The sequence below is a fragment of the Rhinatrema bivittatum genome, chromosome 4, assembly GCF_901001135.1.
Source record: "Rhinatrema bivittatum chromosome 4, aRhiBiv1.1, whole genome shotgun sequence".
NCBI lineage: Eukaryota > Metazoa > Chordata > Amphibia > Gymnophiona > Rhinatrematidae > Rhinatrema > Rhinatrema bivittatum.
In genome coordinates, this window is record NC_042618.1 from 340,641,618 (window position 1) to 340,653,952 (window position 12,335).

At 46.3% G+C, this 12,335-nt stretch overlaps 1 protein-coding gene across 1 annotated transcript in view; it reads right to left on the bottom strand.

The window, feature by feature from the left end:
• Positions 1-12,335, bottom strand: part of MYO15B (myosin XVB) — a 198,806-nt gene that overhangs the window by 62,674 nt on the left and 123,797 nt on the right. The window contains exons 28-30 of the mRNA XM_029597500.1: positions 12,060-12,178; positions 9,565-9,683; positions 2,982-3,123 (exon numbers count right to left, since the gene is read on the bottom strand). Coding sequence (XP_029453360.1) covers positions 2,982-3,123; positions 9,565-9,683; positions 12,060-12,178 — 380 coding nt within the window. The remainder of the gene's footprint in view (positions 1-2,981; positions 3,124-9,564; positions 9,684-12,059; positions 12,179-12,335) is intronic.

Genomic DNA, 12,335 nt, shown 5'->3' on the forward strand with positions numbered 1-12,335 from the left:
CAAAGACTCTCCACCCACCATGTGATTATGCATGAGCTTATGCATATTTATCAGCTGAAAAGTATAAGACAGGGAGCAGATGGAGAGAGAAAAGTGAAACCAGAAGAATGACCCTGAAAGCAACCCCTGAAAGAAAAGGAACCAGAAGAGCGAAAGGGGAGCCTAAATAGCCCAGCACCCCTGCTATCGAGGAGGGAGAAGACCGGAGCAGGAGACCAAAGAGAGGAGATGCCCTGCTCAGGTTCGGAGCGTTACACAGAATCTGAAATGGTGAGAGGCGTGAGCAAGCCCCAGATAGACCGGCAAGTACCAGAGCCAGAAGCAAGCCTACTTCCCAGACCGCCGCCAGCTCTGCCAGTACCAAACCCAGAAGCAAGTCTCCTCCCCTGCCCTCATTCTCCAGTCCTCCAGCCAGCATCTGCTTCAGAGGTGAAAAGAGGGATATCGCCTGAAGGTGGGACCAGGGATAAGTAAGTTAGCCATAAGTATTAACATATTAAGCAGGCTAAGGTTTATGGCAGGTTTGTAACCATCCATGGTACAGAACTTTTTTTAGGGTAAACTGGTGCTTAGTGGCTAGGATGTTAGAGTCAGGAATTGTTGTTATCTTCTAAATGCAAAGTCCTGCCAAATCTGATAAATAAAAGTCTATTTCTGAGGAAAACATGTTGGGGTAGATTTTCAAAGGGTTACGCGCGTAACCCCCAAAATCTACCCCAAACCCCCCTTGCACGCGCTGAGCCTATCTTGCATAGGTTGCCGGCGCGTGCAAAGCCCCGGGACGCGTGTAAGTCCCAGGGCTTTCCTGGGGGCCGTGTCGGGGGCGTGTCACGGCCGACGTGTCAGGGGGGCGTGTTGCGGCCGGCGCGTCATCGGGGGTGTAACTTGTGCAACAAAGGTAGGAGGGTTTAGATAGGGCCGGGGGGGGGGTTAGGTAGGGGAAGGTGCGGGGGGGTGGAAGGAAAGTTCCCTCCGGGGCCGCTCTGATTTTGGACAGCCTTGCGCGCGCCGACCCTGGATTTTAACGGCTACGTGTGTATCTATTGAAATCCGGCGTACTTTTATAAAATCTGCCCCGTTATCTTTTTCCTGATTTTGGATCGTGAAGGTGGGAGGGCAGCTGGAAGAGTCCCATAGGAGATAGGTCCCTGCACCCCTAAACTTGCTTACAAATGCACTGCATATATTTGCACACAAGCCTACACATGCACATATAGGGGTAGATTTTAAAAGCTTGCGCATGCACATGGACATTCAGTTTTATAACATGTGCACGTAGTCGTGCGCATGTTATAAAATTGGGGGTCGCGCTCGCAAGGGGATGCACAATTGTGCACCTTGCATGCGCCAAGCCGCGCTGCCTTCCCCCGTTCCCTCCCCCTAGCCTGACCTTCCCACCCCTTCCCCTAACCTTTCCCTCTCCTAGCCCTACTCTAATCCCCACCCTGACTTTCATCTTACCTTTTGTGCCTGCCTCCAGGCATGAGCAAGTTGCGCGCCGGCAGCCTTCCGGCACGTGATCCTCCAACACAGCGGTAATGGCTGCTGTGTCGGAGGCCTCTGGCCCCGCCCCTGCCCCGCCCCCACCCCGCCTGTTTAGTAAAGCCCCAGGACTTACACGTGTCCTGGGGCTTTACGCGTGTCGCTGGGCCTTTTGAAAATAGGCCTTATGCGCATAACCTTTTGAAAATCCGGCCCATATACAGGCCCATACAGTAAAGAAGCACGGGAGAGCCGGCGCTCCGAGGCGAGCACCTGCTCTCCAGACGCGTACCCAGGCACCTCTCCTGGGCGCGCGATTTTGTGTTCAAATTAGGGTCCGCGCTAAAGGAGGCACTAGGGTCACTAGCGCGTCCCTAGCGCCTCCTTATTGGCAGAAGCAGAGGCTGTCAGCGGGTCTGACAGCCGATGCTTAATTTTACCGGCATCGGTTGTCGAACCCGCTGACAGCCACAGGTTCGGAAAACGGATGCCAGCAAAATTGAGCGTCCATTTTCCAACCCGCTGGCCATGGGCAGATTTTTTTTTTTTTTTAAGAAGATTTTTTTATTTTGGGGGCCTCCAACTTAATACCGCTATGATATTAAGTCGGAGGGTGTACAGAAAAGCAGTTTTTTCTGTTTTTCTATACACTTGCCCAGTGCCGTTTTTCTATACACTTGCCCAGTGCCGTCTGAAAGTAAAATGTGCGGCTTGGCCACACATTTTGCTTTCTGTATTGCGGGTGAATAGCTAATAGGCTCATCAACATGCATTTGCATATGATGAGCGCTATTAGTTTCGGGGGGTTGGCCGCGTGTTTTCCACACGCTATTACCCCTTACTGTATAAGGGGTAAAAATAGCACGTCGAAAACGCGCAGCCAAACGTAGGCTAACAATGCGCTCAGCTGAGCTCACCATACTGTATTGGCCTGATTATGAGATAGAGATGCGTATATTTTATAAAATGCACATATATTATACATGTGGATAATAAAATACTGGCATAGATGTGCAGTGCTCATAGCCATATACTTACAAATTTGTCACCGTGCACATTTGTTTGAACGTTATCCTCTTAGAGCCTGATTTTCAAAAGTATATGCATGCTTAAAACTGTGTAAGTGGGCTTTTGAAAAATTCTATACTATATGCCATCGAATTGTCAATAGGTTTTACCCGCGTTAAGTGCACTTAACGTGGGTAAATGGCTTTTGAAAATTGCTATGATAGTATGTTACATTTACATGCATAATTCCTATGCAAATTCACCTGGTAGTGTGATACTAATCCATAAAACCTGGGCAACCTCCCCAACCTCTGTCAAGAACAGAACATAAAAGTTCAGAGTTCCTCCAGAATACTGATTACAAAAGAAATGTTTGTTGCTTATTTAAGCTTCCAGGCAAAACTCCTTCCCTCTAGGAGAGTCCAGAAGATCCACACTGGGAATTCCTCCCACCTAGAAGGTCAATGACACACTGCCCCAGATGTGCCCACCTTCTTGAGTTCATGCAGGAAGAGATCCACCATGGCCTTGAGCTGCCGCGCCTTTGGAGAGCGGAGGATCAGCTGTTCGTCCTTCAGAAAGAACTCCAGGGTATGGGGAGCTTTCAGTGCCAGGGAGAGCACATCGGCGTAGCTGTGGAACAGACAGGGATAGGAAATGCAAACAAAGGGCTCTACTCGCTGCCTAGGGCACCCAATTCTTTTAAAGATGTCACGTTTAAATAAAGCTCTGCACATGCTCATCTGCTCACCCTGACTTAACGCTGTAACCATTATTTACCACCTACTGGTTTCAACAGTCTCTATCGCAAGAAGGAATATCCACCTGATATCCATTCAAAATTAACATTGCTAATGAAATGATTTAAACAGTTCCCCTTGCAACCCTGCGAGCAGCCATTTCACAAAAGAATGTTTCATTGGCTTATACAATGTTTTATGTCATTTATGAGATCATAGCCAATATGAAAACAATTTGCTCAATTGCATGTAAGATAATCTCTGATACTTGTTCTGCAGATAATGGAGTCACTGAAGGGGAATCGCAGGGAATGCAGTAGGAGACTTTCAGCAGTGCCACTGAGCTACTGGGCTGGCCCTAGGTACAAAGTATTTTTAAAAGTTCAGCGGAGTGGTGTATAAGATGGAAACCCTCATCTCCCTATAATATAGAAACATGATGGCAAAAAAAGATCATATAGCCTATGTTGTATGCCCATCCAAACTAACTGGTCATTTCTATAATCTCTACCATTTCCTCACACATCCACTTTGCTTGACCCTTGCTTGCTTGAATTCAGATACTGTCCTTGTCTTCAGCACCTCCACTGAGATGATATTCCATGCATCCACTAGCCTCTATGTAAAGAAATATTTCCTTAGATTACTCCTGAGTCTACACCCCCACCCTTTCATCCTCATCCCATGATCTCTTATTCTAGAGCCTCCTTTCTTTTGAAAGAGGCTCACCTCTTGCACATAGAGACATTTAAATACTGCAGAAGTATCAATCACAAACTCCTCTATTTTGCCTTTCCTCTAAGGTATGCATGTTTAGCTCTTTAAGTGCTTCCCCAAATGATATACGTTCATTTTAATAACCACTCTCTAAACTGACTCTGTCTAGTTTATATCCTCTTGAAGGTTCAGTCTCTAGGATTGTACACCTTACTCCAAATGAGGTCTCCTTATACATCCCAAGCATCTTTTTGGCTTTTGCCATTGCCTTATTCATCTGCTTGGCCACCATTAGATCATCAGATATGCTAACCCCCAGAAAGGAAAATTCGTTCTTACCTGCTAATTTTTGTTCCATGTACATACCCGGATCAGTCCAGACTTCTGGGTTTTGCCTCCCTTCCAGCAGATGGAGATAGAGAAAGTTTTGCTGACACTGTCACATAACCTGGAGTGCCACCTGCAGTCCCTTTGTATCTTGGCTTGAGTGTTTCTCAATACTAACTAATACCAATCATACATTAATAACCCCCTGAATGAGCAGAAGGAAATGGATATTTGTAATAAATCTTTTACTAAATGTTAGGAACACTTAAAACTTGAGGAACTAAACAAAAAAACCTGCATCACTCTTCAGACTAAGCACAATACATTATCGAACGGACTCCCCATATCTCCCTACTTCAGCGGGGCGGGACTCTGTACTGATCTGTGATACTACAGGAATGAAAACTAGCAGGTAAGAACCAATTTTCCTTTCCCTGTACGTACCCAGATCAGTCCAGACTCCTGGAATATACCAAGCTTCCCTAAATGGGGTGGGACTGCGAGAGTCCCAAACAAAGCACACTTCACCAAAACCCATGGCCTTTGAGGCCTGGACATCCAAATGATAATGCCTGGTGAATGTATGCAAGGATTTTCAGTTAGCCGCTCGACAAATCTCTTGTGGTAACACCTGTTGACATTTGGCCCAGGAGGCCGCCTGAGAATGAATAGAGTGAGCTTTTAGCCCCTCCGGGACAAGAATACCCTGACAGATGTATGCCGAAACTATAGCTTCCTTTAACCAACGCGCAATCATAGATTTCGAATTCTTATGACCCTTTTTTGCACCACTCCATAGTACAAAAAGATGGTCCAACAACTTGAAGATATTAGTGACCTTAAGATAGCACAACAATGCCCACAATATATCCAAAAGTCGCAACTCTCTCGCGTGAGGCGCTATAGCCTCCAAATTTGGAAATGCTGGGAGCTCGACCGATTGGCTTACATGAAACGATAATTTACATAAACAGAGGTCTAATATATAATTTACATATATTCCCACAACAATGGTTCAAATAACTATTGCAATCACGTTTATTATATTTACATTTATTATTCAACAAAATTCAAAATCAGTATAAACTTTCTGAGGTGCACCACAAATAATAAAATATTGTATATTACATATCACCACATCTCATTGTAAAACCCATCCATTCATCAAACCAACACACATACCCATACACTCATACATTATTTAATTACCTGACTGGGTTACATGAAACGATGACACCACCTTCGGAAGGAAGGAACTGTCCTTAATGAGACTCCCGAATCTGTAATTCGCAAAAATGGCAATAAAACAAGGCCTGAAGTTCCAAGATCAAATTGTCACCAAGAAAACCACCTTCAAAGTGAGATCCTTCATAATAGCCCTTCTAAGAGGCTTGAACGGAGCCACACACATACCCCAAGGACCAAGTTAAAATTCCAAGAGGGATACAACTTCCGAACTGGAGGACGCAAATGCTTTGTACCCCAGAGAAAACATACCACATCCAGATGCACAGCTACGGTAAATCCCTGCACTTTGCCTCAAAGACAGCCCAAAGTTGCCACCTGAACTCTGAGGGTGTTAAAGGCGAAACCTTTCACCAATCCTCGCTGCAAGAAGGTCAGAATATTTGCTGTGGATGCCCGAGTAGGATCAACCCCCTACTCGGGGGGGATGTTTTTCTAGCTTGCAAAGAGTAGACATGAAATCCTCAAAATATCCTTTTTCCTTTAAGCATTTCCTCTCAAAAGCTAAGCCATGAGACAGAAGTGAGCTGCCTGATCAGAAAATAAGGGGCCTTGATGCAGAAGCTTTGTCAGATGAGCGAGCCTCAATGGTCCGTCCATCGCTAGGTTGATCAGATATAAAAACCAAGGCTGCCTCGGCCACTCCGGCGCTACTAGAATAACTTCTCCTGGATGGATTTCTATACATCGTAAGATTTTGCCCACCAGCGGCCACGGCAGAAACACATACAGAAGAATGCCCCTCGGCCAAGGCATCGCCCCCTTCTGCTCTGCACTCCCTTCTGTGACTGAAGAAGTGTGGAGCCTTGGCATTTCGGTGAGTTGCCATTAAATCCTTGTGGGGCCTGCCCCATCTGCGAATGATGAGACGTATTGCTTCCTCTGACAACTCCCACTCTCCGGGATCCAGCTGTTGCCAACTGAAAAAATCTGCTTGTACATTGTCCATGCCGGCAATGTGAGAAGCCGCTAATAGCGCCAGATGCTGCTCTGCCCACTGGATTGATTTCTGGGCTTCCTGAGCCACCGCATGACTCTTGATACCACCCTGTCAGTTGATGTAAGCCACCATTGTTGCAGTGATTGACAAGATCCTCACAGGCTTCCCCCACAATAGAGGTAGGAATACATGCAGCGCTAGCCACACCACTCTTGTCTCTAAGCAATTGATAGACCACAATGCTTCTCACCGACCAATAGCTCTGCACATACTGGTCCTGGCATACTGCTCCCCACCTGGAGACACTGGCATCAGTAGTAACAACGACCCAGTCTGGAACCTCCAAGTCCACTCCGCATCTCAACTGGTCCTGACCAAACCACCACAAGAGACTGGACCTGGCTAACTCCATAAGAGGTAGCGGAAGTTGAAACTGTTATGATAACGAGTCCCAGTGGGAAAGCAATGCCAACTGCAGAGGCCTCATATGAGCAAATTCCCAAGGAACCAGCTCCAAAGAAGATGCCATGGAACTGAGAACATGCAAGTAATCCCAAACTTTGGGCACTTGCTTCTCCAATAATCTGCAAACTTGCGCCTGCAATTTTGTAATGTGCTCCTTGGTGAGAAAAATCTTCCCCTTCTTAGTATCGAAACACGCTCCCAGAAATTCCAAGACCTGAGAAGAGGAAAAATCAATTTTGGACAGATTGACTATCCAACCCGGGGATCTCAAGCGCTGCAGCACCAAGTCCACTGCCTGTCTGCAAAGGACCTCTGACTTCGCCCGAATCAGCCAGTCATCCAGAAATGGGTGAACCAGGACAACTTCCCTCTGGAGGGCCACCACTACCACAACCATCACCTTGATGAAGGTCCTGGGAGCTGTCGCCAGACTGAATGGTAGGACGCAAAATTGAAAATGCATCCCGAAGACCATGGATTGCAGATATCTTTGATGGTCGGGACGGATCCCTATGTGCAAGTATGCCTCGATTAAATCCAGGGACACTAAGAACTCCCCGTTGAGCACTGCTGCAATTACAGAGCACAGGTTCTCCATCCGAAAATGAGGAACCTTGAGAGCCACGTTTACTCTCTTCAAGTCTAAAATTGGATGGAACATTCCCTCCTTTTTGGGAACGACGAAATAAATGGAAGCGTCTTGTCCCCTGTTCCTCCAGAGTGTCAGGAACAATGGCTTCCAGCATCTGTAGGTAGCTGATGTGTTGCTGCACTACCCACCTTTTTCCCTCGTAAGCGCACCGGAGACCATGAATAAGTGTCTTAGCGGATGTGCAAATTCTAAAGCGTAACCTTGCCTTATGAGGCTTATAACACACTGGACTGATGAGATATTGGTCCACTCCTCGTAAAAAAGAGTCAACTGACCCCCTATGGCCGAAACCGAGGAGTGGGCCGACCTCGCTTCATTGGGTGCATTTGGCTCCACCACCACCCTGGACAGAGCCATCTTTATATGGCTTCCGCCCGCGAAAGGACTGGTTCCAGGACTGCTGCCTCTGGATGCCATCTGAAGCCTTATTCTGCTGAAAACGCCTATTCCCTCTGAACTGAAAGCGCAAAGGAAAGGACCCTTTTCCTCCTTTTGGCTTATCCTCAGGCAATTTATGACCTTTATTCTCCCCCAGATGTTTGATCAGCTCCTCCAAGTCCTATCCAAAAAGCAGCTTTCCTTTGAAAGGTAATGCTCCAAACTCAAACTTGGAGGAAACATTCACCGACTAGTTTCACAACCAGAGAAGCCTCCTGGCCGATACTGCCAACATCATTGTTCTGGAAGAAGTCTTAATGAGGTCATTTAGTGCATTGGCTCCATAGGCAACCACAGCTTCCAGCTGCTCAGCCTGCTTTGCCTCTGAGTCAGACATGGATTTGTCCATCTGCAACTGCTGCACCCATCGCAGTCCAGCCCTCAGCATAACACTGCTGCACACCACTGCACGTATGCAGAGGGCAGACACCTCATAAATCTACTTGAGGTGAACTTCGAGCTTCCTATCTTGAAGGTCTTTCAGTGCTGCAGAACCAGCCACCGGAATGGTCGTCTTCTTAGTAACAGCCAGCACTGAGGCATCCACTTTTGGGATCTTCAGGAGCTCAAGCGTGTCCTCAGGCAAAGGATATAATTTATCCATCGCCCTACCAACCTTCAAGCCAGTCTCAGGTGTATCCCACTCTCTGATCACCAATTTTCTGACTGACTGCAGGTTTTGCACCTCCAACATCTGCTAGAGATAGAGAAATACTGAGGGTCTGCAGGTGGCACTCCAGGTTATGTGGCAGTGTCAGCGAAACTTTCTCTGTCTCCATCTCCTGAAAAGGAGGCAAAACCCAGGAGTCTGGACTGATCTGGGTGCATACAGGGAACCTGCTTTTATTTCATGCATAGAAGAATTTCATCTCATATGCTGAAATATAGTATATATGTAGAAGAATTTCACACGTATCAGCTGGTCAGGTTAGTTACATTGTGAAGCCATGTCTCTTACACTCCCACACACAGGAATAGGCAGGCATAGGCACACTCACACACATAAGCTTGCACAAGTGTGCACTAGCATACAGAAACACACACAAGCTCACACAAGCATGCACAAGCTCACAAAAGCACACACAGGCTCCCACATACACACAGGTTCATACAAACATACTGTACACACAGGAAGACACACATGCACACACAGGTACAACCACCCACACATACACAAGGCTGAGATCCTCACACACAGGCACCCACACAGACAGCCAGAGACCTCCACACAAAGGCCCAGGACCCCATACACACAGACTCCCACACAAGCTGTTATAGACCAGACTACCCACGCAACACTGGGCACTTTCCACTAATATGTATGTATATATACCTATAAGACCCCTATACACAGAATATAGAGGAAGACAATATATTGAAAACCTTGGTGTCATTTTCTTCTTGCAAACTGGAGTGCAACAAAAGCCTTCATGAAAATTAGAGAATGCCCTCCACCAAGCCTCCACCAAGCCTCCTTCTCCCCAACCTGCAATTTCTTTCTTTGGAAAATGTACCCTCCGTTCCCTCCCTCTCCCAGGTTTCTGTCTCACCTGTAGCTGCAGAGGATTTTAAGGTGCTCAGGGCTAAAGCTAGAAGCTTTTACCACTTTCAACAGTCGGATAGCTCGGTGAGAGACCCCCAAGAGCTGGACGTCACTTCCACTCTCCCCCTAAAAATAAATGCATATCAGAGAAAGTCTGGGTCCTCTCTCTCAGTCTTTGCTCTCTAGGTAAGTGAAGTGTCTCAAGCTTTGCATCTTGCGAGAGAAGAAAGCTGAGGAGCCTAAAGCCCAGCCAAGTTCTAAGGCACATTACAGGCCTACATTACTTAGATATCTGTTCACACACACAGATCTTCTCTGTTTCTTGCATTGGCAAGAATCATAGGTGAGCTCTCAGAGCCTGAGACTGCGGGCACAGCAGACTTCTCTTGGTTATAACGAGGTCCATATTCAAAGGGGTTAGTCCAGGTAATTTTGAGTTACAAACCATGAGGTCTACGTTTTTGGCCCCTACTAACCAGAAAACGTTTACTAAGGTACATTATTACCTGGATTTTAGTTATCCAGATAAGTTATAGGCATTCTGGGGCAGAGTTGAGCTAAATAGATAACTTACCTCGCTATCTCTGATATTCAGAGTCTGGATGTCCCTTCCCCCTAAGCACCCCAAAAGAATTACAAAAAAAAATAAAAAGTTGTAGACCAAAGCACCAAGGAGTCTTCCCATGCCTGCCCCCTCCTGATTTTCCAAGAAGCACACAGTTGGCAGGCCCCTCATCCTAACCTCCTCTCCTTCCCACCTACCCGCAACTTCTAGTGCAACCCTTCCACCCCGCCCAGAACCTCCTACAAGCCGTTGGGAGAGGCAGTACATCCCTATCTCTCCAGGCAGGGTCCCGCACTGCGGTCAGAGTGTTGATGTTTTTATGTGTTTAAGCTGCTGGGTTGTATCAGTTCAAGTCAGCTTTTGTTGGTATCAACGTTATTTTATGACTGTTTTTGTGATTGTCCCCTCCTTGAATTGTGGAAAGTGGGGGGAATTATGACAAAGTACTGTAGGACGCTGCAGGGAATGATAGGAAAAATACCACCTCCTCTGCAGCCATGGAGCTTTTGGGGTGTTCCAGGTGAAGTGGGAGGGTTGCACATTAGGAGGAGAGGAGGAGGCTGCCAGTCCATGAGTTTTTTGAAGCTTGAGGGGTGGGGAAGGCGCCTTTGCTCTTTGGCCCACTATCTAATTTTAAGTCTCTTAGGGGGGCAGGGATTGAGCCCTATGCCCAGCATAATTTATACTGATTTTGGTGGGTGGGTGGATCAGCCTCATGGCCCAGAAGTGTTTTTATTTTTGCTTATTAACCAGCTATATTTTAAATATAGCCAGTTAAGGTAAAAAGAAAAAGTTATCATCTGAGTATGCATCACCAGGTATTGGAGTCATTCTTTGTTACTTTTGCTGAGGATGTATATAGAGGGTAGGCTGTATGTATTCAGTTTTCACCCAGACACAGACTAATTTGAAGGCCACTGTCTTGCACTGTGAATTGTTTACGAACAGGCAAGTGTCAGTTTATTTAGTTATTCCACTAGGTCTACGATGAGAAATGCTGAGAGAGAAAGTGAAGGCCACACAGCTGTGCCTGAAGCTTGATAAGAAATCAGAAGGATTTCATAAGCATTTGCAGTGTATAAGGAGAGACAGCGAGAGAGAGTGAGGAGATAGAGCTCTGGACATGAGGGTATAGGCTGATCCTTTGGAAATGTTAAGCTTTTTATATCTATGTAGCAATTGTTAGTATCTATCTACCATTACTTCTTCTGTGTAATCTGATTTTATTTATTCTATCCTCCTATTGCTCAAATAAACTCACTTTCCAGGAATTTGGAACCGTGATGTACTGAATCCAAGTTTGTGTGTGGTTCTTTGTGTTGGGAATTAGCTCCTGAGTTTAAGCCCCTAGGTCTAATCCCAGTAATTGTGTGTGTTTATATGAAATAAGCCCCTCGGGTAGCCCCAGTGTAAACCTCAGTGAGAGTAGCCCCCCTCCCCCAAGTCAGAGCCCCTGGGCAGAATACCAGTGTGCACGGTCTGAACCCGTAACACCAGGTAGCTTTAAACTTAACCAATTAAACTTATATATAGCTAGTTAACTTAAAAGATTTCTGGTAAAATTCCCTGGATAACTTTAGCTAAATATATTCAGTGGGAGACTTGTCCCGCTGAATATCATGACAAGTTATCCGGCTAACTTTTAACGGATAACTTGTCAGCTACCCAGCTCACTGAATATGGACCTGAATATTTATATCCAAGTAGGGTCTGCAGTGATGCAACATATTTCTGCCCTTCACAATGGACGATCGTTCAGAGTGGTAGATGCTCCCACTCTTAATTTAACTTCACAATGCTCCCTTCAGCCTTGCAGATTTTTAGCTCTGGCAAACTGAGGGAAAGCAGAATGGGAGGAGTGATAACAGAGAGGAGAGGCTGAACAAACTGGTGGGGGGGGGGGGGTGCGTAGGAAACCCTTGTGCTTGCTTGCTTACCTGGACTGGGAACAAGCGAGAGAAATAATTGGCCCAGTTATCTCGGGCTGCCACCACAATCCTCTTCTTTAGCCCCGCCTCCTTGATAGAGCTGGCATTGGTTCCGATCTGAAACTCCACTGTGGTGAACAAATGGCAACCAACCAGCTTCACTACTAGAGATGGCACCTTGATGCCAATACCAAACAACCAAACACATATCCATATCTCATTTTCAATGCTTCGCTACTCACAGTTAAATCGATACCTAATAAGCACCGTTACTTACCGATGCCC